This window comes from Antedon mediterranea, chromosome 8 (assembly GCF_964355755.1).
Source record: "Antedon mediterranea chromosome 8, ecAntMedi1.1, whole genome shotgun sequence".
Lineage (NCBI taxonomy): Eukaryota > Metazoa > Echinodermata > Crinoidea > Comatulida > Antedonidae > Antedon > Antedon mediterranea.
The window spans coordinates 26,650,048-26,676,170 of NC_092677.1; the positions used below are offsets into that span (position 1 = coordinate 26,650,048).

Consider the following 26,123-nt stretch of genomic DNA (forward strand, 5'->3'; position numbering starts at 1 on the left):
TAATTGTGACCCAGAAACCTGTTATAATAAATCTCTGCATGGGTACTTCTAATTGGAACTTCAATAAATGAACTTGAAAACTAACTTGCGTAAGTGTCCATAAAGCGTAAAGCATAATTCTTTTATGATGTCTCGCATGAGTTAATTACAATAAAGCTAAGCGGGTAGGTATTTTAATATGATGAAAAGCTTAGTGTACCATTTCACTTAGTGGGAGAGAATTTTGTGTTGTATAAAACTGATTACCGCCAATTGAAAATACTGTATATGAGTTTTTATAATTATGTTTGTAAAGTAAACAGAGTCTACAGGACGACTTGAATGTACCATTTGTATTTGAGATAACTTGATGATTTAGGACACACCCTGATCCCACGATAAATAGTGAAATCGAACCACTAAAAAAATATTACGAAATGCTGTACAACTAAACAAACAAAAGTATTTTATGGTGGAATGTGTGACGATTTATATAGCCACTCCTCCACGGTCGAAAGGTACAGGTTGGCGCGCAAAACCTAAGATGTAGAGATTGTTTACCTGACAACCTAAGTTGACAACCAAAAAGTACGCCACACCGAAGTAAGTATCAGAAGCCTAGTAGTAGACCTACGTTTTGTATTTTTCTAAAATATTTGTGCTTATTTTCTTATATAAGTTAGTAGTTGACTGTTTGTGTGATAATCATTAATGATGATCGCATAGCATTCACATGATGCATGCTGAGAACCGCTGTGTCACTTTAGGAAACTCTACCTTACGACATTTTTGGTCGGTAGAGTAGGAAGCAAGCAAGGCAGAAGCAATGTACAGTAGGCCTATGATGCCGCCGTATAATCAGGGAGTTGTAAACTCCCTGGTATAATGATGTTGTAGGCTGTAGGCTGCTTCCCTAAAGATAAGGTTTTCTGTTTAAAGGCTACATAAATAAATTTTTACCGTCTGATGATAAATTCAAGAACTAAAACATTCTGTGAGTCAACATAATATGGCTACTAGAAGTTATTGTATTTTTTTTGTTTAAATATATAATTTTAACATATAAGGAATTGATTGAAAAAACTGCATCCATGGATAGATGTCAGGAGTGCTATTAGGTTATTTTGTTACATTGGAAAGCTTTTTGCTTAGAAAATGGTGTTTAAATCATCATGTTAGTTTAGTTGCAGTTTAATTCAGATGACAATTTGGAAAAAGGATTAGAAGATCGATCTGTTGATTGAGTCATCAACAAAATTATGTCAATGATAGAGATTAGAGAAAGTGAGACACAGTGCACATTATTTCTATGGTATTAGTATGTGTGCCTTTGTATTTATTAAGTTAATTTGTTTTCTTATTCAAAGTAATTTATATCAGCTGTTTTTATTGATTTTTATATTGATCTTAGAAGAAACGATATTCTTATATTATTGTTTTTGAATATTTTCTCCATTATAGACCTCATCATCATTGTATCAACAATGCGCTGTATATTTATGGATTATACAATGCATTATTGCAAATTATATATGAAGTAGGCCAGGGTATTATACAAAAAATGCTTAACTAACTTAATAATGTCCAACCGACATCCATAAGAAAACAATTAAAATCTGCTTTCGAGAAGACTTGAAATTGTCACTATGTTTGAGTAATTGGTGTTTAAGTTGCTGTAACAATTATTATTTATGTTAAAGATATCATAATATCTTTTGTTTAAAAAGCCTGTTATATTGATTTTTCTTGAGTCTGTCAAATAAATTAATTTTACATGAGCAGCACTGACAAACCAGGTTTTTGCAAGCTGTGAATTAAACTTTGAACTCTACAAATTATTAATTATTGTAGCAGATGATTTCAACAATGAATGTTTAACAGAAATCTTTTCCTGGACTTTGTGTAAAAAAATAACATGCACTTCCTGGTTTTGTTTTGGTTTTTTTTAACCTCTCATATTCAACATAATTCCACTAAGTATGAGTTCTGCAATGGTTTCTGTTTCATCTATCTTTTTTTCAGTAGATTAATTATGCTGTGAATTTGGGTTTTCTTATTTTTAAATATTAAATGTATATGACTAGCACATGCATCCATCTTGGTTGTGGTGTAAAATTATAGGTGTAGCTTAGATAAAGAATTGTTTACTTTGCTCGACTATTACAATGCACACAACAACTGATTGTGTTCAATTCAAAGCTTACACGCTTCACTGAACCGATATAATAAATCCATGCTTGCATAATACAATACTAATCAATAGAACATTATACTTGCGTTTCATGGTTCAGCAATACTGTAATACTCCATGGACTGTGCAAGTATTGTAAGATATTTTTTAGTACAGTAGTTTAGTAGTATTGATGCAGGTACAGTTATACACAGGCAAGATGTCGTCAGTTTTTAACTCTTTAGCTTACTTAGTAAATATTAGGTAAGTACCACAGTAAGCATAGTTAATATTAACAAAGGCTTCATACTAAATGAATAGAATGGTTTATTTATTAAACAATGCCATTCTTTTGTTCATTCTGGAGTGTTTACAGGAATGGAAGAGAGTATTGTTCATTCAAAGCTCTCTCTGTGTTCAAAACCAGTTGACAATTACTGAATAATTTGAATATGTGTGGTAGGCTGCATTCCAAATTTCCAGAAGAAGGAATTGACTAAAACTTCAAGACATTCTTTTTGAAAACACCTGGTTTATACAACAAACCTTATTTTACTACAGTAATACTAGGTAATTTGACCTTCCTGTTGCATAGTGTTCATTCAGAAATCATCAGGCATCTAGAATTAGCACAACTCAACATTATCATTAATGAAGTTATTGTAAATTATAAAAGATAACATTTTATTTTTTGAAAGAGCTATTTTTAAAACATATATGTGTATGTATATGTACAATCAGTCAGTTGATAAAGATCTCGGATAGAATAAGTACCATACTCCCTGTTTTTTAAATAGCTCTTTCAAAAAGAAAATTCTTCTTCTTTTATAAATATAGAAGCTAAATGAAATTCTTGATGATACTGTAATTATAAAATAATATTATCAAACTCATGGTTGAATTTGTAGATATCCTTCAGTTTATTGTAGTCACCTAATCACCCAGATTTGTAATAATATTATTTATATTGTACACCTGTAGATTGTTAAATAAACAGTATTCCTTGTATTTTAGTTATTATTTCTAAACATTTCCCAATGCAACAGCTCATATTGTTATTTTATGCATTATATATGTGTTGTACTGCACAATGTTCTCAACGTGTATCATATTATTATGCCGAAATCAGCACTTAACTTCCGGCAAAAACTCGATAGTTTCCTGGATTGTGTTTCAGACTATATTTAATTTCCTGCTTGCTGAATACTTAAAGCCATACATATTTAAATGAAATACATTACAGTATTCACAAACGAAAGCTGATGGTTTTTTTGTATGGACGCTGAAAATTGTATTTAAGCACGTACTGGAAGTTATTGGTGTGTGAGCTAGGCTTGGCTTGGCTTTGTTCTCTTACAGTATTTGTATTCCTTTTATTTTCAAGTATAAGGTAATAATTACCATAATAAAGGTTCTATACAATACATTTGTGTAGTTATGGTGCTAAGTTTATTAGAAATAAGCTTGTTGTAAATGCGGTCTTTGCAATTGCAAAATCTTTTATGAACTTTAAGAGAATTATAGTTTTTTGATTACCTGGTTTTTAAGTTAATACTGTAAGTTTAATAGTTTGTCTTCTACATGTAGAGCATCTTGTGTATATGTTTGTCTTGTGAAATTATTAAATAGTTTATCCATCCTGTAATTGGCGGGTTACTCGCTGTTGGATGAGTATGAAATAAAATTTAAAAAAATAAAAATAAAAAAATTAACATTTTAGTGATAGCATCAGGAGTAGCTATCTACTATCTTGATCAGTAGCTGAGTGTTGCGTTATCAGTGATTGTGAAATTGCCAATGAAGACTAATGTTAGGTTGTATTTATACACGGTTCAGCACTTTATTTGGTATCTGCCCAACTTTATATCAATATTTGTTGTTCTCAGGCGTTATTATCTTTTGTGTAAATATATCTGATTTTGTAACTACAGATCTAGAATATTCTTTTATTCTAGTCATTCTGCTGCTTCTGCCAGGTACAGTATACAAACTCACAGTTTATTCAGTTTCTCTTGTCATTTTCATATTGATTGTAATTCTCAAATGACAATCATACTAAATAGTTTGCTTGTACAGTTTTAGTTCTAGAAAAACAATTCTATATTTTCTAAAAACAAAAGGAAATACTGCAACAAAGGGTTTACTAAAGTGTTTGCTGTTTGTATGAAATTGTTTGATAATGTTTTCTTTATTTTAGATTTGTTGGATAATCAAATGTTTGGAAAATATGCAACAAGGTACGTACCAAATGTAATTTGTTGGCAAAGAACTCTTAATCGCTACTCTGCATTTACCCAATTTCCATCTATTCATATCTTTTATATTTTTTTAGGGCTATCAGGAAGTGACAAAGACAAACTAAAATGAGTAGCGACCTTTTACCTAATTTCCGGAAACACTATGTTAGTGACAAAACCCGGCTAAAGCGCTTGAAAAAAGAAGCACAAAAACGAAATTGTAAAGTTATTCTTCATAAAACCAACATTCCAATGAAAAATTCTTGTGAAAAAGAAGATTTGAAGACTAGAGAAAAGAATTTTAAAGAAAAAGAAGAGAAAGATCAACAGGTTCCCACTGTCACAGACTTGTTACCAACAGAACGGTCGACCTCACCAGATGAATATGAGTGTTTTCCATGCAAGTCTGATGATACACGTAATATTTTCCAATCTATTAAATCATTTTCTATATTGGATCAAAGTTCCAAACCCAGTGTGGCTGCAGATACCTTATTTCTTACTGATCTTGGGAAGACTTTATGCGATGCCACAAAGGATGGCGAAGATGAGAATTTTGAGAATAAACAAAATGCTCATCAGGTTGAAACAAAAATTAAACAAGAATATACAGATGAACATTCCTTTGAGGAAGAAAATACAAGTAATTGGTGTCCTCTGACACCAATGAGTGAATCTGAAAGAGATACAGTGACTTCTAATGCATCGGAAGATGGAAGTATCGATACCAACACAAATGATAATGAAACTAAAATTCCAATAATCAAGCAGGAACTTTGCAGTGACACGCATGATTGTGGCAACAACAATCTGGTTGTAAACAATACTGGGTCAGTTTCTATCTCTTCTGATTATGACAGCGAAGAGAATATTATTGAATCTGATACAGAAAAACAAGTTATAATTAAAACTGAAATAATAGAAAATAATCAAGAAGAGTATCAATTACTGAAACAATTTGAAAAATTTGTAGCTGATAACGAAAGTAGTTCTTTACATGAATCAAATGAGCTAAATATGGAAATAAGTGACCAAAGTGATCCATCAAAACTCTTGATATCAAACAACATTGAGAAAAGTTCCAGCCAGCCAGACACCCTGACCTCAACAGAACATCCAACAGAAGAGGCAAGTAATTGTGAAGAAGAATCAGAAAGTAATAAATTAAAAATCTCATTGTCAAATACAGATTATAGTAGGACAGTGTCACCAGAAATTTTAGTTGAAAAATCAAATAATCATGAAGTTAGTTTGTCAAACATTTCATTATTAGAGGACCCCTTTCAGGAAAGTTCTATTAAGGATGATATGGCAGAACAAACAAGAAATATTGATGCAAAATCCGATGTGCTTGATCCACTATATCGATCAAAAAATATTCTTTCACCAATAAGAGATTTGGAATATGACCAAGATATTCCTCTATCAAAATCTGATCATTTCAGTTCCATTCAAAAATTAGTTTCAGAAATAGTTGATAATATTGTCGTATCTGAAGAAACTGAGGATGAAAATGTATTTGTAAAACCACATAACCTACAAACAAATGTTTTCTCCAAAATTGAAAATGTTACAATACCTCTTAAAGAAACACCAGCAGATGTTAATTCAATTTCCAGTACACACAATGTTAGTATTAATGAGAAAGAAAATAATAAGAAAGATCGTGTAACAAGTAGGGAAAATCCAATATTGACAAATAATAAAACTAGTTCAATCCCAACACCAGAAGAAAAGACAAGAACTCTGGTGGAACCAGTGTCATCAAATACATTGAAATCTAAGTCAGAAGAACACATGACTTTAGTGGACTTGAGTACGCTACATAAACCTGTTTTAAAGAGACCTAAAAGAGGACGTCCGAAAGGACGAGGACAAGCTCAGTACATATATGGTCCATATACCATACCAGGTTACCATGGCATGCATAATGTTAATAGCTCAACAAATAACCCTAGTCAACAATTAGTAAATGTTCCACTAAGGTTGCCATCTAAAGGTGTTATTGGACTGGTTTCGCAAGCAACTTACAGTGAGATACAAAAACATCAGTCTGAACATGTCATATTTCCAAATCCTAAACAAAATCAAGTTCTATACAACGGTCAACCTACTGGGCCTGATGGTGGTATCTTTGTGCCGATATATGATTCAAAAGTTTTGGAATTGGTTCAGAAAACGATTTCAGACGTTGACAAGAATTCAAAAATGGGACAACCTGTAAAAATTAATGAACAAAATAAGATGATAGAACTACAGCGACCGCCCCCATCATATCAACCAACTAGAGTGCCGACTATCTCAAATACACATACAAATACACATGCATACCCAGTTCAACAGAAGTCTAGGCCTACAAGAGAACAAAGTAAAAATATCCAGAAAGATACTTTGCAAATAGGAAGTGAATCCGTGCTAGCATTACCTCGCAATGCTGTGTCAAACATGCCCATACCAATTTCAATCCCAAAACCCCGGTACTTTCGTAAAGGATCAAATGTGAAACCTGCTCCTTTAACTGTTAGAGAACAGTTGCACGAAAAAATGAAACAGAAGCTATCTAAGAAGAGTGGAAATACAACACCATCAGTGTCGCCTAACGTTTGTAGCTCCCCATCACCACCACCACCACCACCACCACCAAGATTTCAAGTTGTACCGTTTGCAACAAAAAATGGCACACTACCACCAACACTTCTACCTCAAACACAACTGACACGACAAACATCACCAAACAACCATCCACAAATATCGCAACTACTACCACCTCCTCTCCAGGCCCAACCAAGACTAGCGCGTCCCCCACAATCGCAACTACCACTTACACTAGCACCACCTCCGTTAACCCGATGTCCGACTATTCCTTCAAGTGTTCAAGTTCAACTTCAACATTCCAAACCTCTGCAAACTACAACTTCTCAAACATTCCCAGACTACAGACCATTCACAACAGTTCCTCCTATGAAGTATGGCGACTCAGCTGTTACTGCACCTCACTACTATTCTCAGTCTAATACTCAACATATGTTCAATCATCCTCCACCTGTGGCTATCCACTCGACAACTGCCTTGCATTATTCTGTAAACTCTTCTGTATCTGTTCCATCTGGTGGGTCTTTTACAAATTCAGTTCCTAGTGGCAACTTAGGCCTATACACTCCAATGAATCTAACTAATCAAATGCCACAAACACAGCATTTCAAAGGAACAAATCTTTTCCGTGGTGGTAATCAACCTGTTACGAGGTTTTTGAAAGAATTTGCTATTCCACCTCCATATGCTGCATTGGACTTAAGTATGCCGACAAGAAAATCTGAGAAAACTCCTTCTGAACCAGAGCCAGAACCTGTTCCATTGGACCTAAGCAAAAAATCCGTCAGTACTGCTGATATTAACTGCAAACCACTAGATTTAAGTCAAAAGAAAACAAATCGGTCCTCAGAAATACAGAGATCGTTTGTTGATGAAGTTATTTCCAAACAAGAAAATCCTTTATCTACCATATTGCTGCAGAGTAGTGTCAAACAACTATCGACGCATAATATTCTTGATCAAAATCTTTCTGTTCTGGCAGCCGCTGCTGAAATGCTAGAAGCTAGTAACATAAGCAGTGATGCAACTTCTTCATCACCGCCTAATCCGAAAATGGAAAAACTTAAAGTGAAGTTTAATTCCAAAAGAAAGTTATGGCATTTGGTACCAGGTAAAAATACTCTGAAACAGATTGGTAAAAAGTCGAAAAGAGGAAGACCTCCACTCAAAAAAAAAGCTAAGGAAGTCAGTACCGGAAACACTCACAGTTGTCAATTCTGTGATTTCACCGATTCTCAAAAAAGCGAAGTTCGCTTACATATCAAATCCGTTCACTTTTCTAAGTTTACAAAAGATCCTAAAACAAACAAACTTCACAAAGCTACAAATTCAGTAAATAAAGAAAAGGTTAATACTACTAATAATAACCAGGTTCCATTACCAGGCAAGCAGTTTGGGAAAGATTCGTTTCTTTGTAAACACTGCGACTTCAAAGCAAAAGCTAGGTATCTTTTGCAACGACACGTTATGAAATGGCACCCTAATAATACTTCTTACATGTGCCATTCAAAGGACTGCGCACAAATGTTCCAGACGATTGAACTCTTGCGGCAACATCAACTAATGCACAAGAAAAATCAGAAGTACGTCTGCAAGATCTGTGGCGCCAGTTACCATTATATGAATGGACTGCGCGCGCACGATGCACGACACCACGCCTCCCTCGCCTATCCGTGTTCTAGTTGCGGGCTAAAGTTTAAATCACAAGGAATGTTACAGCGACATCAAATACAAAAGAATCATTTTAATAATGTTGCTAATAGCTCTTGAGAAATATGTACAGTAAACTTAACCAATGCTAAAATAAGTAAATCCACTTTTTTTAACGAGTTTGTGTTCGGTTTGAAGTATCTCTTTAAATTATGTTTGGAATTCCTGCATGCCTTTTATTTTCCATAACAGTTCATCAGGCATATGTCAAACATGGAGGTATTATACCTCCATGTGTCAAACGTTACTAATCGTAATTTCAGACGTGACCCTTGATGTTCCCTAAAGTTAAAGAACAACTTGCAAAAGGTTAGGGTAACATTGTGACAAATTACAATCTATGTTTGTTTTTGTTTTTTTCTATTACATATACTGTATATGGTTTTCTATAATAATGATTATAGTATTGTGTTATATAATATTTTAATTTATTCAAATATCAAAGTGATTTTAAGGCCAGTATTCCTTTATATATAAGTATAATAACTTCCATAACGTATTATGGTTGAGTTAGTGAAAGTAAATTGGTGTTTGTGATTCTTTTCTTTTTCAACTTTTTTGTGAGTCGCCTGTTTCCACAAATCGAATTTATTCGCGCGAGTCTAAAGCGTCGGCTTATGATGCGCATCTACTTTTTGGGACACGAAGCATTATTGTGAAGCCAATCATCAAAGTTCATAATTCGCGCGAAGATTAATTCGAATAGTGGAAACAGGCAGGCTATGTATAAATAAATGTTTGTTTATATTTATCATTTTCTGGTACAATAATGGATACTAACTTACTTAAAGCAAGTAGTGTAAACTTCTAAAATTTTACCAGATTTATTTTGATATTGTTGTACTAGAAAAAAGTAAATAACTAGGCCTATTTATACTTAAGTTGTTTACATTAATAGGCTTATTTGATTTTAAATTACTTACTAGGCCTATAGCTTTGTACAATTATATTTGTAAAACTATAATTTTTATAATTAATGACATCGTCATAGTTTGTACGGGCTTACTACAGTAGTACTATCAGTTAGTTTTATAAAAGTAAAGGTGATAGTTTACTCATTGTATTAAATATGTAAATGTTTTTGTAATTTCTTTTTATTTCTGTTATTATCGAAGCCTATGAAGCTTTGGTTTTGGTTGAAGATGAGTAGGTATATAGCAAGCAAACCTATAAACTTTTAAAACACTATTGTGAACAAATGGAGCGACTAGTAGCCTATTGGCCTGATTTGTAATGGTAGTAGGCATATGTCTGCTGTTGCTGTTACCAACTTTTTTAGTTCGATTTGTGTATAACTCTTTATGGAGAAAAGACAAGAAGAGAAAATAGTCTTTAAAAAACAAATCTATCTGTACGAGGGACGAGAAATTTTAAATTTTTTGGGTAAGTACCGTACTGTTTTCCATTTTCTGTGTCCAGGTGGTAGGATATCATTTGAATACAGAATTTTCGGAATAGGTAACGTGATCACACCACCGGTGGCGCGGATTGCTGCAAACGCGTGTTTGGTTAGACTTAATTTCAGTTGAGCTAAGCACTACTACTAGATCACATATAAAGCTTAGCCTAATTTGTGGTTGTTTTGCATTTTGAAATGTAAGTAATGTTATATTTTTCAAATTATTAAATAAGAATAGATTTGACTTTTAAATCAAATAGCAATAGACAGCCGTTTGATATGTGTCTACAAATGTAAAAGTTTGTAGGTCTAAATAATCCAATATATCTCATTGGAGATGAATAAAACATGGCATATATACTGTATTTTTTATTTCCAATTTTACTTTATAGACTCTTTTTGTGGTGAGGACCTCTTACTTTTCACTCTGCATTTTGTAGCAACATTTAGCATTTTAGTGTTTCTACACACGGGGATATCATAATTTGACTACCATTTTCATGTTGTACATATATTTTAGCAGAAGGTTTCATGTTAAGAGGGATCAGTTGGTATTCGATAAAACATACCGGTAACTATGCACTCGAACTTTGATCAAACGTTACACAATGATTATTATTATTATTAGGTCTAGGCCTACTGATTTGCATATCATGCGTTCAACGTCAACAAATGTTATGACGTCACGTTCATATTGAATATCCGGGTTTTTCATTTATGGTGATTTCAACATTTAACCTGCAATAATATCATTGAGGCTAATATTATGGAAATATATATACGCCTACACTATATTCTGTACCCTTAGGCGACCATTGTTATATTTTGTCATAAGTATTTAATTGATACATAGAATTACTTTATCGTGTTTGCAATTTACAAACTTGAGATTGTTCTTTAGGCAAAAATTGTATTTGTATAACTTAAATAAGAATCAATCAATAATAATAAGATTTTCTAAAGATTTGTTATGATATGCCCAGTTGGCTATCTGCCAAAGACTGCCGATAATTCATCAGCATGACAATGAACTACAGTACTTCTGAATTATGTAGGCCATAATTTGTAATCTTCGTGAAGAGAGCTAGAGCTCGAGCTCAGATTGTGCATCAAGAAGGCTACTCTCTGTCTATGACTCTATTATCATGGAGTCGAGTTAGCTTCATGGAGAGTTGGGGACATGTAGAGTTGGAGTCACAAAGCGTCTAGGATTTCCCTGAAGTTTTCCTTGATCAGCTCTAGGATTTTTAGAGCCTTATTTTCCTAGCCTATTTCCCACTTTTATGCAAATCATAATTTCGAAACTTTGAAATCGCTGGAATTTACCGCTCCTATTATTATGACCAATACATATTTAGGAATCGGCAGAATAAAGCAAGAATCATGATAAATTAGATAGGAATTATACTTTGAAGTGTTACGGTTCACGTGAGATGGTTTAGGTCTATATAGACCCACAGTTTATTTTATTACAGGACTTATCCACATTTAAATAAAAAAGGAAAACAGTAATTCTTGTTTTTACTGTGTATCCGCAAATTAAATCATTTAGGATGTATTGTGACAAAAGAATTTGCCGGGTTTGCGGTCAGACGGTAAAACCACCACCATAGTAAATTTCATGCAATTTCATTGTTGTTCAGAGGTTGTCCAAGATTTAGACTACCGTAGGAAGGTTCTTTTCTGTTGAAACCTCCGATTTTAAAGTTTGGAATATTGTTATTTTTTATGTTAAAGATAAATAACATTTTGCTGTATCTGAACCCCATGTATGCAAACGACAACGATGGCGGAAACAACTAGTTTCCAATTCGCACGCACCAACATGTTTCTATTTCGTTTCAACGCCTCTAATTGTTCCGTTGTGCCAAGTTTAGCATAAAATATTACGAAAAAAGATGAAATCATTTAATTACAGGTCTATACCTATACCTAACCATGCTTAAACACGGTGGTGTTTTTTTTTGTTATACTTTGCTTGTAAGTTGGGTCATCTATTGTGTATGAATTTAATAATCGTCACGTTAAGATTGCTATTTGTTATGGGTCAAGGCTATAGCATGTGAGAAATTTAATCCTGAAGATAAACATGTTGTAAGAGCCAGGTATAAAGGTTATCGTCAGTGACTTATAAGTTGAATCCATGCGTCTTCAGTGGCTACCGCTACCGGCTAGGTGGATCGGGCCCTAGCCCAGGTGATAATTCTTGTAGGCCTACTTCGTTTATTGCTGAGTAGTGGGTGTGGTAGAATTTGTCAGTCATAAATCATTTTTATCCACCACTGTCTATTAATATTAGGCCTATCACCTTCCTTTTTAAGCAATTATTTAATTTTTAAATTATTAAATTGAAGATTTTTTTTAAACTACAACCAAGGTTGTTGATTCTTCAAATTGAAATAAACTTTATTTGTCAAATATTTCAGATAATTGAAATCGAAAACTGCATACCCAATATTTCACACGCAAAAAATATTATTAATTCTACTCATTTGCTTCCCGCACACACCTGTAATTTGGTAAAATAGAGGAACATTTTATAAATGCTGATGTTAATGAAAAAACTACTATAGTTTTAGGGGGAGATATTAACTTGGATCCTAGTAAAGCTGTCTTGACAGCATTTGACAAATACTGTAAGAATTTTCTTAAAGTTGCCTGGAAAAAAAGATCCGAGTTAAAAAAGAGCTAATTTGCATTGTTGCTTTATAATTTTGTTTATTAATTTTCACTGTATTGTATTTAATGTTGCAGAGAAAGACTGGTGTACATCTCTGTAAATCTTTTTAAATTACTATTTGTGTTTACTGTATTCGTTGATCTTAAAGTTTATTTTCATACTTTAATTTGTTAATTAACTATTGTATAATTCATTTCCTTTTCTTTTTCTTTAAACTTATGAACGCACCGTCATAAAACGCGTGCCGCTGTTCTAAAAGCGTCTGTTCAAATAAAGTTATTATAGAGGGCTCACTTCTCATAATTACAGATGCACCAAAGTGTGTCTATTTTAATTAGATTGTGTAAAGAAGTTGATACCGTTTTTAAAGGACCAATTTTAGCAGCCACAAATAACAATGATATATTTCTAAACAATATATATATGTATATATAAAATAACAAACTATTTTTAAATTTTGCATTATTTAACTTTATAACAATATAGATAACAACAGTGGTACTCATAACACTCCACCGATCATGAATCAGGAAAATAGTCCTTTGTTTCGAAGATTTCTGGTTGACAATATTTCTTGACAACTGTGGTCTTGGGTACGGAAGATTTCTATACGCAGAAAAAAAACCAATTAATGTAATATTAAGTTCATTTAATCTACTAATTTTGAGGTTCATAACATACCATGTCTTTTTTTTTAATAATCCAGAATAAATAAATAAATATCATGTATCAAAAAGATTTTAAACGTATACCTGCGCAAATAGAGGAATTGAATTAAAGAACCCTTTGAGAGACTTCATGCCACCAAGGTCTTTCTCCGCCTGTATCACTTGTTCTTCCATTGTACAAACGTTGTCTTTCACCATGCTTACAAATGCCTTGGGGAAAAAACAAATTAGTTCAGCAACATCCAAAGACTTAAAGGTGGGCTCCGGGAATAAAATTTCTAACCTTTTACTTGTAATATTGTCTTATGAAAGGTGGAAATTGTAATTGGAATTGCCAATGCAAGAATGAGGCCGTAAAACTATCAGGATTGTAACGCCCGTATTCTTAAACCGGACTTTAGTCGTAGTTCGAGCTAAAACTAAAAAAATGACGTCATTTTAATTCATAAACCGAACTTCAACTAAATCACCGACTAAATCAGGCCAACCTCGACTAAATCGAGACGGATTTTGATCGATTTTTTTAGTCCTGGAGGGGTCAGGCTAAATGGTCGACTAAATGGTTTTTAAACGATGTTTATAAAAAACGTAACAGTCATTGAGTTGTTATATTGGCCAGATATTGAAGAATGAAATATCTATATTTATATTAGCTTAATTAAATATACATTGGTATAAGTTATAATAATGAAAATCATCTTTATTTACAACCGTATACAAACTACATTATTTTCTTCGCGCAAGTCCGACTTGAACTACGTCACGCCATAGCGACAATGGGAGATGCGGCAATTCACCACGCGATGGAATGTTTAGGGGGCCTAGCGCTTTCTTGTCACGCTAGGAAGTGCGTGGTTCGTCGCGATCATACTTTGTTGGAGGCCTAGAAAATATGAAAGTTACCGTACCGCCATGGTTCCTAAATATATTTTGAAGATTTTGTTTGTTGTTAATCAAAAGTACTTCACTGTTAAATTAATACTGATCTTGTTCTAATAATTAACGATTACAATTATTTTTCATGTATATAGTCCTGATGCGTAAAAAGTTTTGTAAGAAAATGGAAAGTGATATCAATGCGCAAAATTTCGTCTGCTCCTCAAATACTCTCTTGTCATTGGCCAATGTTTAGCCTTTGTTACCCAGACGTGTGCAACTCGACTAAAAGCTCGACTTCATTAAGTCGAACTGCAAACTTCGACTACTTCGTTTTTTAATCAAATTTGAAGTAATAGCTCGAACTACGACTTTTTCAAGTCGAACTTTGAACTACGACTAAAGTCCGGTTTAAGAATACGGGCGTAATTGTTTGTAACTACAGTGGAATAGTATTTTCAATGTACTTTTAGTATAAATTCATTTTTTTTTTTAATTTAAGTTTATTTATTTCATAAAACCTCCAGAAGGAGAAGCAGTCTTGTACAACATATAAAATCAATGTAAAATATAACCATATTTAAAATGGCAATAATAAAGTACAAATGACATCGGAGTAGGGACCAATTACCAAACTCTCCTAAAAAATAAATAAATTACTTACTTCTAATTGGTCTATTTGTTGAAATACTTCTTTAATTTGGTTCATTTTTGTCGTTATTTCTGGAAGACAGTGATTGAGTGAAATAGAAGACTCTGAACGAATCTGAAATAATAATCAAAAGATAATAAATAGCGAGATAAATCAAGGGAAAAAATTCGAAAAAATATATAATAAATAAGAAATATTTGTGCAATATTGATCATTTTTTGGGAAGTTGGAGAAACAAGAAAAGCTTACAATATCAACAACTGCACAAAACTCATCAAGTTTAGTAAGCATTTCTTCAATTTTTTCTTCTACTTGTTGCTTCTGTAAAAAGAAATTTGATTAATATTAGAATATTGTACTTGTAGGCCCTCTATTTTAATAATAAGAGAATAAAACTGGGTGTTGGTTAACTCTGTACTTACAAATTCCATGCCATAGGCTCTAATACTAATAATATAATTGAAATAGATGGAACAACTCCACCAGTTTCCATTCTTCAAGAGTTGCAAATAAATTTATAAGTTCAGAAAATAAAATTCACTTGCATCTTTTGTAGAATCAGTTATAAAGTATTGTGAGTAATCCAGAGCAGTTTCTTCAACAATCTCGTCTGTTGTTAGTACTACACCTTCTCTTTCCGCCTCTTTTACTTCAGAAACTGATGCCATTTTGTTGTCTTCTACATCTAAAAACAGCAAGTTGGAGAAAAGTGCCAAAATGGTTAGATGCTGTTGTTGTTTTTGTATGCAGTACACACAGACAGTACTAGTATTAGTACAAACTACACAATGATAATGTATTATAGATATAATATCAGGATTTGACTACTAATTTTAGCCTACTACTAACACCAGGCCTGTGTAGACTAGCATTACAATCATTGGTTTATATTCAAATATCTTGGATCCTACCTACCAGTAATTTTTTCCCTATTGTGTTTTATCTATCTATCTCTGATCAAATTGTGACTTTTGACTTGCGTGTTTACGGAAATACTATTTCTCAAAATGAATGTTTTATAAACGAATTTGCTTCTTAGTAAACAATTATTTAATTTCAATGAATAAACGTTAAAATATCTTTTTTAAATGTATTAATATTTTTAACAATATATTTTTGTTATATAGTAAGACATGAACAAGATAAAAAGTCATTTTAATAAAGACTTTTATTTTGTTGGAATTCCCCAAAACACAACCATTACATCATCATTAAACAACAACAATCCGATTCCCCCTTTCTCTTCCCTGTACGTCGTCCACTCACTCTGCTCTGGTGGCCATCATTTTTTTAATTGTGTGTATAATCTGTCCCTGGACTCGGTCTATGAATTATCTGGTAAAACTAAAGTTTTTATAATCTTATATTTAGTCTAGTAGTAGGCCTTATAATATTAGAAAACGATGGTATAATTTGTATAGTAGGCCAATCCCTACGCTACTAGGCTAGGTGGCCGCCAGATAGCCTAGCTAGTATTAACGCCTCAAAAGCCTACATTTCCACAACAACGATGACATAGCAATCCATGAAAACAAGTTTACGTGGGGCGAATTGACCATAGCATAGTTGTCCTGATGGCATGTAGACAAAATGTCCCAGAAAATACTAGATTTGAAGAGTAAATTCATATATAGGCCCTAATAGTAATGTTATATTCTTTTTATTTATTTTATTACCTAACATTCAAACTCTATTTTTATGCTTACAGTGATGGAGAAATATCAGGAGGAGGCAGAAGAATGGATCAAATTGAAAGATGCATCATTTACTCTCAGTAAAGTAAATGAAGATGTCAGAGAACTTACTTTTGAACTTGAACCAACGTTACAATCAGACTCTAAAGTTACTTTTAAAATAACATGTTCTAATTCTGAAAATCAAGAAGAATTTGTAAGTGCATAATATTGTAATACTCATAATAGATTAGATTTGTCATATCTTTTTTTCAGTAATGTGCTTTTGCATTTATTAAATAATAGAATTCATATTTTGTCTAATAATATTTTGTCTAAAGCTCTGTCTACACTACCACACTTTTAGGGGCCCTCATGAGACAAGCTATTGCTTCTAGTGAGAGCCCTAGTTGTTGTTGTCATATATAATAACTGAATAAATGTGTATGAATTGTATAAATTATGTGACAAAAAAATGTGATGTGTCCATATTTAGGCACATCACAATTGTTTTGGTCAAACTAGTTTGATAGTGTAAACAGAGCTTAATGTTTTATAATTACTGTGTAGTCTGTCTCTAGCGAAGATGAAGCCACAAATTTACATTTCTTTGAAGTGAATGATGCTTTGGAAAATAAGAAGAATAAAACTTTATCACAAATATTAAACATGATTCAAATTATCTTTTCTAATGTAAGTTTTAAAAACTTTTATAATTTATTTTTAAAAACTACTAACATTTATGCATTGATTTATTTTAAAATATTTACACAATATAAAATATCATTAGATAATATTTACAATAATATAACTCATTAATATGCAACGAACCAAAATGACACCTATTTAATATAATAGAATCACTTACATAGTAAATCACGCGGCTCAAGATAGGTAACTGGGTGAAACGTTTGTAATCCGTGGACGCCATTCCGGCGGACAAATTTGAACCGGAATAAAGTCGTTGTCAAGGCAATATCTACGATGTTTCGGTCAAAGAACGAAGTTTTCTAACCAAGCATGTCAATGTAAACGCACAGAATTAATCGGAAAGTGTCCAGATCCCGAAGAAACTGTTATTTTACTTTGTTTACATAATTTCTTCCCTTTTCCATGAATCAATCCTCAAGATTGTTAACCACAGATGCTTCAAGGCGGACCGCAAAATTTAAACCTTTTACATTGAAATCACAATAATTACCTGTCTGCCCGAATGGCGTCCATGGATTTACTGGGCGCGTAGTATTGTAAGATAGGAGCTTGGCAAATAGTTACCTATCTATGTGTGTACTTATCATCATTTATTTTAAAAAGATACACATTCAAGAAAATTATATATTAAAATATATTTACAGAAACACGATTTAGACACAGAAACTGAAGATGACGAAAGTGATGATGAAGAAGAAGAAGAGGATGATGATTATTACACACTAAAAGAGGAAAATGACAGGTTTAAATCAACATTTGTGTGTGTTAAAAAAAAAACATTTCTAAAGGAATTTTGTTCTATTATTTTATGCAATTCTCAAGCCTAAAAATATTTAAATAATTAAAAACTATAGTAGTACTCTTGAATAAGATTAGGCTTAAGCTCTGTCCACACTATCAAACTTTTTGTGACAACAAAATGTCATGTGTCCATATATGGATACAATGATGTCATATCACTAACATATTTAGGCACATCCCACTTTTTTTTTTCAAATTAGTTTGATGTGTAGACAGAGCTTAAGTTTGACACTTTGTGTAAATACTGTATTATCAGGTTAAATACAATACTTATAATCTGTGTTTCAGAATAACCCTATGATGAAGTCTTGGCCTTTCTTGTTAAGCTTTACTTTTCATTTTGTTAAAAAATACTCTGCATATACAAATTGTCTAATACAAATATTTAACTGGGATATACCCCTCCTCTCTTTCCATATGTTATGTGCACAATTTTAAATTTCTTTCATTAGTAACATTGCAGATGACATTGATGATGACTCAAGTCTGAACATGAAATATTCAAGAAATATGCCAAATTCTGCGGCAGTTTCACGTCTTATGATAGGTGAGTAGACATCAAAAGCTTAACATCTCATCTAAAGGATGAGGTAAGAAGATCAATACTAGAGTTTACTGGAAATTCAGACTGTGGTTTGTGTTTTACAGATCTTAAACAGCTCAAGAAATCTTCAAGAGAGAACAACTTTGGTATTAAAGGCGGTCCTAGAGGTGATAACTTATTTTTATGGGTAAGTGCACACTTAAAGCCCCATTCCCTACGTTTTTTAGATCTAATTTAAGATCACAAAATATATTTAATGTAAAAATAATATTATATGGTCCTATTGCGATAACTTTTTTCGTCTTTAAACGGTTAAAAATGTGAAAAATAAATCGATTCTAATAATTATAGCGGCCCGCTATAAATCCCAAAATGCATTGCGCGCGGATTGATATTTTTGTTTTTCACCTGTAATTCGCCCACTTTTCGATCGATCGTGAAGCCAAAACAAATGGAAGACTCCTAACTTTTCAGCGAAAATACCGGGTTTTCCCCAATTTGTATCAACGGAGTCTGGCAAAAATAGAAAGAAAATTAATGCAGCAACTATACAACGTCAGGCGAGGTATATAGCTAGCGTACGATGTTCGTACGTTATCGATGTTTACCAGCTAGGCCTACAAAACTAAGCCTAGCTAGGCTAGGCCTAAGACCGTCCACGAGAGGTCGATCGCCGCGAGCTACTTAGGTAGTGCATTGTTTCTCACTTTTTATCATAATTTACCATAAAACGTACATTTAAGACAAGGAATGACATGGTTTAATGTTTTTAAAGTGATATATATGTATTATTTTCCAAAAAACGTCCAAAATTGCAGGGAAGGGGTCTTTAATGTTTTAAATGTCTGATCTGGATATATAAACATAAAAATGTTCAAATTCTATAAACAATTTGTTGACGAAAGATTAAATTAAACTACTCATTACCAGTAGATTCTTGTTGAAGCTTTGGATTTATATTGCTTTTTTCCAATATGTATTTAGATGTTACTTGTCATACGATTTTATTCTCTATTCTGTTCTTTTTGTTCATTTTATCCCATGTAAAAATCTCTGTCTACTTAGATTGCAATAAAGATTATTTGATTGAATTGAAGTACATCTTTAAGACATCGTAAACAAAAAAAGCATTTTAAGTTTGGTCTCTTTATTCCATAATCTCTCTTTTTGTTTTTTTTCATTTTCAGGATGTACTGTTGACAGACTTTGATAGTACATCACGGTTGGGGAGCGACATCATGAGGTATGCAAAAAAGTATAATGAGGAACCTGGAATTAAAATTGAGATGACATTTCCACCCGGATACCCGATGGAGCCTCCATTCTTACGGGTCGTCAAGCCTAGATTTAAATTTCTTACTGGTGGGTAAAAGATGCATTGCATAAATATTTGGAAAAAAAAGTAAAGAAACATAATTAAGCTAGGAAAAGGATGAAAAGGCCATATTTATACTGGGCGACCTCTTTAGTCAACCACTGGTCTCCCAGAGGGCCCAGTTATGATCAGTGGCTATGTTTGTACTAGTACACCCCCTACTTGTCTCGAAAGATGTACTAGGTTCTTTAAAGTGCACATGAGCTAGATGTGTACACTGGACCCACAGTTTATAGTCCTATTCTGAGAAGACTCGTTCTACCACCAGAACCATGGCATGTAATAAGTGTACAGCATTTAATTTTGTATTTAGTTGTAAAGTAAATTGACTGTTTATCCCCCTTTATGTATGTAGGTCATGTGACTATTGGTGGCAGTATTTGTATGGAATTATTAACGCGGTCTGGTTGGTCACCTACTAATGATATTGAGGTATGCCAATTTTAATTTGTTAACACATTCTGTGAAGTTAAAAATATTGTTAAAAACTAATTGTCAATGATTGCATTGCCCTCACTTACCTGCAACCGCGATACCACTTGTGAGGTCACACACTACACACCTTACCTCTCGATAATATATAGAGGGCACTGTTGACCTAAAAAAAATCACCACCTCCCGTATTTTTAACTTCATATTGGCATGTATGGTATTTTCCAAATTAAATACAATCTATGGAACCTAGCAGGTGTTTAAATATATGCTTTTTTTTTAGAGTATTTTGGTGCAAGTAAGAGCAGAGATAATGTCCGATTCGAATGCTAGACTTGACAGCAATCCGAATACGGAATATTCTGAAAAAGAAGCCCAAAATGCATTTAAAAGAATGACACAGAAGTATGGCTGGGATAAATAGCCTATCATAATTACAAAGACGTATGGCTGGGATAAATAGCCTCTCAGAATGACACAGAAGTATGGCTGGGATAAATAGCATATCAGAATGACACAGAAGTATGGCTGGGATAAATAGCCTATCATAATTACAAAGACGTATGGCTGGGATAAATAGCCTCTCAGAATGACACAGAAGTATGGCTGGGATAAATAGCCTATCAGAGTGACACAGAAGTATGGCTGGGAAAAATAGCCTGTGACCATCAGGGTAACAATATTTACTGTGTAAAACCCATAAATGAACATTAGGGTCGCACAATTTACTTAAAAGTTAAATTAATAGAATTTTTAAAGATTACGACAATTTTATGTATACGAATTCAGCAATTGAAAAAAAAATTAGCAATCTTTTATAAATTAATTTGTAGAACCATATTGTTTATACAGTACTCATTTGATACTGTAGGTTATGGTAATTTTAGATAAAATGTAAATTCAGGTTTGTTTACAATTGTTTTAGTGTTGGTTTTTATATGTTAGAATTCTTGTACAATATTTACATATTTGCGCAATTAATGTATATTTTGTGAATATTTTCTGATCTTTATATAATTCCAGAGTGAATTTCAGAGTTTAGCAATCCAATGTTTCTTTCTATTTAAAGGCCTGTTTCCACTAACACAAATAAAAACCATTGGCAAATGCGCTTTCACATACTGTAGCATACTTTTTATAAAGCAAAAACTGCATAATCAATTTTAACTCAGATATGTCTGATTCGCACAAATATTTGTTTAGTTATTGTATAATATATAGATATATTAAAGAGAAATAATAAATATTTATTATATACAGAAATTAAACAAACTTGAATATATTTTTATTTTTTAATGTTTCCCAGTTATATTTACAGTATCCTGTAAAATGCCAAGCATTCTTATATTACTATTTAAATTATAAATATAAAGCTTGGTTCTGACTAGGACGCCACGCAAACATGCAAGCCACAACGCACGAACGTAAACCTCAACGCAAACAAATTGACCAATCACAAGCGGCAGTTGGAATAATCACAACTAGTAATCGTGCATTGCGTCCTAGTGGGAACCAAGCTTAAACAGAAGCACTAGTTTATTTAAAAAGTGTAACTAAATTACAGTAAATAATGTTTTGAGGGACCACCCTTCATTATCAGTGGTTTTATATATTAAATATTTTTATCAAAAATGAATAATTCTTAATTTAATAATGTTGCATCGTTATCTGTTTATTTAAGATTGTATTAACAGTGTGTACTCTCCTGGGTGACTATCGATTATACATTTTAAAAATAAATACATTTGATTAAAAATAAATACAATAATATAAATACTGTACTTAGAGATAGAACTGTTCATGCAACAAAAGGTAATATTTTTGGAACCACATATTCTGTTGTCATGGGCCTAAATTTGTATAAGTTGATGAACTATGGTTACTGGGTAGTCGATCATTATCAGGATAAAGTAGTTGGCGGAAGTGCATTGAGAAATACTTCTAGAGGAACAGCTACGGTGTCGTTATCTGCCGAGGTCATAACCTGTAAGAAAGACAGTGATAGGTTAGACGAAGAATGTAATAGTCTTTGGACCGTAGCAGCTTAGCCACTCTATCACCGCAGGAGATGCTAGGACTATGGAAACCAATGCATACAACAGGTTTACGTTGAGAATCAATGGGTATCTGTTTTTCCTTCAATATATGACTTTTTAAGATAATTTTCATTTCGTAAACATGTTTTTGAGTGCATTATTTTCTCTCATTCTAATATGGACTCCTTTGTTCAAATCATGGCTATGCTACTGCGGCTTTAAATACTTTATTGGGAAATAAACAATGTTACTAACCCGATCATGCGGAGCAGTGTGCCAAACAACGAACGATGAATCATCTTCTTGTCTTTTCTCGGTGGGCATCAACTCTTCTGTGGTTGATGACGTTAATATCTTTATGCCGTGCATGTTGGCTTCGTGCCGGTGTAGATGGTGTTTGTGCCTGAAAACGTAACCACACAACTGGCATTTAAATTTCCCGCGTGATGTATGCGATCGAATGTGTGCCTTGCACATGGCTTCGGTTTTAAAACGCCACGTGCAGCTGTTTAACGAGCAAGCAAAAGGGCGGTCTAGCGAATGAACCTGCATATGCTTCGCTAACGTAGATTTGTCCGTGTACGCGAATCCGCAAACTTCACACAAGACACACCCGGCTGGATGTAGTTGTCGGTGTTGCTGTATCAAACTATTCACATTGGATTTAAACGTACACTGCTCGTGTGCGCATATGAATATCTTTTTACGATGAATCTTTCGGTGTGCGTTAAGACGCGTTTGCGATTTAAATGCTTTACCGCATTCGTCGCAAAGGAAGTTGCGTTCCGTTCTGTGAATCTCCATGTGAGTTCTCAGTGACCGCGCCCTTTTAAAGCTCTTCCCGCAAGTTACACACAAAAACTCGCCAACTCTTTCTTTAGATGTTCGTTTCGACGGAGTACGTTGCTTTGCCGACGGATCATCCTGCCGTTCAGCATTCATTTTTAAATATTCCGACAACCACACGACATCACCCGCTGTGACCACGTCATCGTCCATGTTGCTTTCGGTCTCCATGGCCGATTCGTGGTTGTCAAGCATGTGTTTACTGAGTACGGTACTTGTATAACATTTATAATCGCAATGAATACAGTAAAAAGTTTGTTTGGTGTACTGAAAATTCTCGCCCTTTTTCACATGTTCTTTCATGAGTTGAAACTGGTAATCTTTTTCGTCTTTAAGATATTTACATCTTTGTTCGTTTAGTTTTTGACATTCTTCTAGCTCCATGGGTGACCTGTTATCGATAGTTTGAGTATTTTTATCGGCAAACACGTCAACGGCATGATGTATTTTGTAATGTCGGATTGTGATTACCATACTGCTAAACGTTTTGTTACATAGTTCACAGCGACTGCTGTTTTCCTCTTTTACATCTGAATACAAGAAAAAAAAATGTTTGAAATTATTTTTAAACAACAGTTTTTAATGTGTCTGTTGTTGGCTTAAAAAATATCTATAAATAAAATATACAAAACACAGTATTTTAATTATAATTATGTTATGAAATTACGTTGCAATCGATGAGAAAGAAATTCTATTAAATCATAGAATTGTTGAACACACTGTCCACATGTGAATGTATTGTAATAACTTTTGCTGAACATTTCATTTGATTCAGAGCCATTTTCCATTTTCGACACCAGTTCAGTTTATCAATCATCAGTCTTCCTTCGTACCAATTTTTACACATTCATTCAGTTTTCGGATCTGTAAATTTAATTAAAAACATAATTATTTTAATGATCACAGCAAGCATAAAACTGTTAGGCCTAGATATTCTCCATTTTTATTTTAATCTCCCCCTGCTAGTCTCCACCACCCGGGAGTGCCTAAATAGTATGTAGTAGTACAATAGAGCCCTATCTTCTTGTTTATAACTTAGGCTTAGCTGCTTAACACCACCAGCCAGGGGGCCAGGCCTCCTACACACTCTACTCTACTAGCTAATTATTAATAATATACAGTATATAGAGGCTAGGCCTAACTAACCCCGGGCCTAACGCACAGCTATTATCATGTTAGGTACAATTTAGGTACAAATAGGGCTTTACTAAAATACAAACAAGTTATTATTATAATTCCAATATATAGAGCGTCAGTATGAATGATTTTTATTCAGAAAATATCATTTACACCACAAACCTGACCAACAAAACAATCGAAATATGGAGGTCAATATTTTTGTTTTTTTGTGTGAAACGTTTACACGAAATATATAATGATTGTCCCAATTTCATATTTCTACGAAAGCCTATTAGGGCCAACAAAAAAAATGATATTGCTTTCACAAATTCGAAATAACGAATTATTAATTCGTTTTTTCGAATTATTAATTCGTTATCTCGAATTTATTTAAGTAATTATCATGTATTTTTGTTACTTAAAGGTAGCATTTTTTGTATATAGATGATATCGACAGCCTCATAACAAAAGTGTCTAAGACATAATTTTTTTTTTCTCCCTAACTCACTGATTATATCAATATACTATATTTTTTGTGTTTCTGCCCAAGTCAGCTGTGTGACTTAGGCAATTAAGGAGAGGAGACTTATGATCTGCCTAACTCACTGCATCATTATACTGCCCTCTGTACATTATCTTAGTGCTTTTATATACATTTGCACATGCTCAGATCGTTTTTTTGTGTTTCTGCCTAAGTCACAAATTAAGGAGAGGAGACTCATGATTTTTTAAATAAAATAAGAAATACACTTTTATAGTATATTTTTTAACCCATTTGTTACAAATTCTTTCTCTTTGCTACTTTCCTTTTCTAAAATCATCAGTGTTAATTTTAATCTGAAGAGCTGATGCTAATAAATTTTGTTACTTAAAGATAGCATTTTTTGTATATAGATGATATCGACAGCCTCATAACAAAAGTGTCTAAGTCATAATTTTTGTTTTTTAAATAAAATAAGAAATACATTTTTATAGTATATTTTTTAACCCATTTGTTACAAATTCTTTCTCTTTTATTGCTAATTTCCTTTTCTAAAATCATCAGTGTTAATTTTAATCTGAAGAGCTAATGCTATTAAATTTTGTTATTTAAAGGTAGCATTTTTTGTATATAGATGATATCGACAGCCTCAAAACAAAAGTGTCTAAGTCAAAATTTTTGTTTTGTTTTTCTGCCTAACTCACTGCTTATATCAATATACTATATTTTTTGTGTTTCTGCCCAAGTCAGCTGTGTGACTTAGGCAATTAAGGAGAGCTGACTTATGATCTGCCTAACTCACTGCTTATATCATATACTATATTTTTTGTGTTTCTGCCTAAGTCAGATGTGTGACTTAGGCAATTAAGGAGAGCTGACTTATGATCTGCCTAACTCACTGCTTATATCATTATACTGCCCTCTGTACATTATCTGAGTGCTTTTATATACATTTGCACATGCTCAGATCGTTTTTTGTGTGTCTGCCTAAGTCAGCTGTGTGACTTAGCCAATTAAGGAGAGGAGACTCATGATTTTTTAAATAAAATAAGAAATACATTTTTATAGTATATTTTTTAACCCATTTGTTACAAATTCTTTCTCTTTTATTGCTACTTTCCTTTTCTAAAATCATCAGTGTT

At 33.0% G+C, this 26,123-nt stretch overlaps 4 protein-coding genes across 8 annotated transcripts; 2 read left to right on the forward strand and 2 right to left on the reverse strand.

The window, feature by feature from the left end:
* The first annotated feature begins 5 nt into the window (after positions 1-5).
* LOC140056932 (uncharacterized) lies at positions 6-10,217 on the forward strand. 3 transcript variants are annotated; one of them, XM_072102455.1, is made up of 3 exons: positions 6-582; positions 4,347-4,386; positions 4,482-10,217. In XM_072102455.1, the coding sequence occupies exon 3, from the start codon at positions 4,513-4,515 to the stop codon at positions 8,746-8,748; it is 4,236 nt and encodes a 1,411-aa protein (XP_071958556.1). In that variant the 5' UTR covers positions 6-582; positions 4,347-4,386; positions 4,482-4,512; the 3' UTR covers positions 8,749-10,217. The 3 variants fall into 3 exon arrangements, with proteins under 3 accessions (XP_071958556.1, XP_071958555.1, XP_071958557.1); XM_072102454.1 differs by lacking the exon at positions 6-582 and adding an exon at positions 2,143-2,413; XM_072102456.1 differs by lacking the exon at positions 6-582 and adding an exon at positions 3,516-3,539.
* A 2,264-nt stretch (positions 10,218-12,481) lies between these two features.
* Positions 12,482-15,945, reverse strand: LOC140056934 (biogenesis of lysosome-related organelles complex 1 subunit 4-like). Of its 3 annotated transcripts, XM_072102460.1 has the most exons (6): positions 15,879-15,945; positions 15,509-15,648; positions 15,213-15,284; positions 14,976-15,077; positions 13,520-13,645; positions 12,484-13,373 (listed from the first exon to the last, which is right to left on the reverse strand). In XM_072102460.1, the coding sequence occupies exons 2-6, from the start codon at positions 15,629-15,631 to the stop codon at positions 13,287-13,289; spliced, it is 510 nt and encodes a 169-aa protein (XP_071958561.1). In that variant the 5' UTR covers positions 15,632-15,648; positions 15,879-15,945; the 3' UTR covers positions 12,484-13,286. The 3 variants fall into 3 exon arrangements, with proteins under 3 accessions (XP_071958562.1, XP_071958563.1, XP_071958561.1); XM_072102461.1 differs by lacking the exon at positions 15,213-15,284 and having other exon boundaries at positions 12,482-13,373; XM_072102462.1 differs by lacking the exons at positions 15,509-15,648; positions 15,879-15,945 and adding an exon at positions 15,386-15,447 and having other exon boundaries at positions 12,483-13,373.
* A 257-nt stretch (positions 15,946-16,202) lies between these two features.
* On the forward strand, positions 16,203-21,160 carry LOC140056599 (uncharacterized). Its single transcript, XM_072102028.1, has 10 exons — positions 16,203-16,301; positions 16,672-16,853; positions 17,207-17,329; positions 17,992-18,089; positions 18,601-18,695; positions 18,797-18,879; positions 19,880-20,054; positions 20,423-20,499; positions 20,783-20,924; positions 21,003-21,160. The coding sequence occupies exons 2-9, from the start codon at positions 16,674-16,676 to the stop codon at positions 20,921-20,923; spliced, it is 972 nt and encodes a 323-aa protein (XP_071958129.1). The 5' UTR covers positions 16,203-16,301; positions 16,672-16,673; the 3' UTR covers position 20,924; positions 21,003-21,160.
* A 645-nt stretch (positions 21,161-21,805) lies between these two features.
* LOC140056598 (uncharacterized) lies at positions 21,806-24,728 on the reverse strand. The gene is made up of 4 exons (XM_072102026.1): positions 24,681-24,728; positions 24,049-24,245; positions 22,791-23,911; positions 21,806-22,483 (listed from the first exon to the last, which is right to left on the reverse strand). Exons 2-4 carry the CDS (start codon positions 24,167-24,169, stop codon positions 22,400-22,402), a joined length of 1,326 nt encoding a protein of 441 aa, XP_071958127.1. The 5' UTR covers positions 24,170-24,245; positions 24,681-24,728; the 3' UTR covers positions 21,806-22,399.
* Between the last annotated feature and the right edge of the window lie 1,395 nt (positions 24,729-26,123).

Bases quoted from the DNA above. Each gene is read 5' to 3' on its own strand.
- LOC140056932 (XM_072102455.1), top strand. From the start codon at position 4,513: ATGAGTAGCGACCTTTTACCTAATTTCCGGAAACACTATGTTAGTGAC.
- LOC140056934 (XM_072102460.1), bottom strand. From the start codon at position 15,631: ATGGCATCAGTTTCTGAAGTAAAAGAGGCGGAAAGAGAAGGTGTAGTA. The intron at 15,078-15,212 runs GTAAGCTTTTCT...TTATTATTTCAG, and splicing joins TTTGTGCAGTTGTTGATATT to ATTCGTTCAGAGTCTTCTAT. The intron at 13,646-14,975 runs GTAAGTAATTTA...TTTTTCCCCAAG, and splicing joins AACAAATAGACCAATTAGAA to GCATTTGTAAGCATGGTGAA.
- LOC140056599 (XM_072102028.1), top strand. From the start codon at position 16,674: ATGGAGAAATATCAGGAGGAGGCAGAAGAATGGATCAAATTGAAAGAT. The intron at 18,880-19,879 runs GTAAGTGCACAC...TTTCATTTTCAG, and splicing joins GTGATAACTTATTTTTATGG to GATGTACTGTTGACAGACTT. The intron at 20,055-20,422 runs GTGGGTAAAAGA...TTATGTATGTAG, and splicing joins TAGATTTAAATTTCTTACTG to GTCATGTGACTATTGGTGGC.
- LOC140056598 (XM_072102026.1), bottom strand. From the start codon at position 24,169: ATGGAAAATGGCTCTGAATCAAATGAAATGTTCAGCAAAAGTTATTAC. The intron at 23,912-24,048 runs GTAATTTCATAA...TCTTGTATTCAG, and splicing joins TCTTTCTCATCGATTGCAAC to ATGTAAAAGAGGAAAACAGC. The intron at 22,484-22,790 runs GTTAGTAACATT...TCTTTCTTACAG, and splicing joins ACACTGCTCCGCATGATCGG to GTTATGACCTCGGCAGATAA.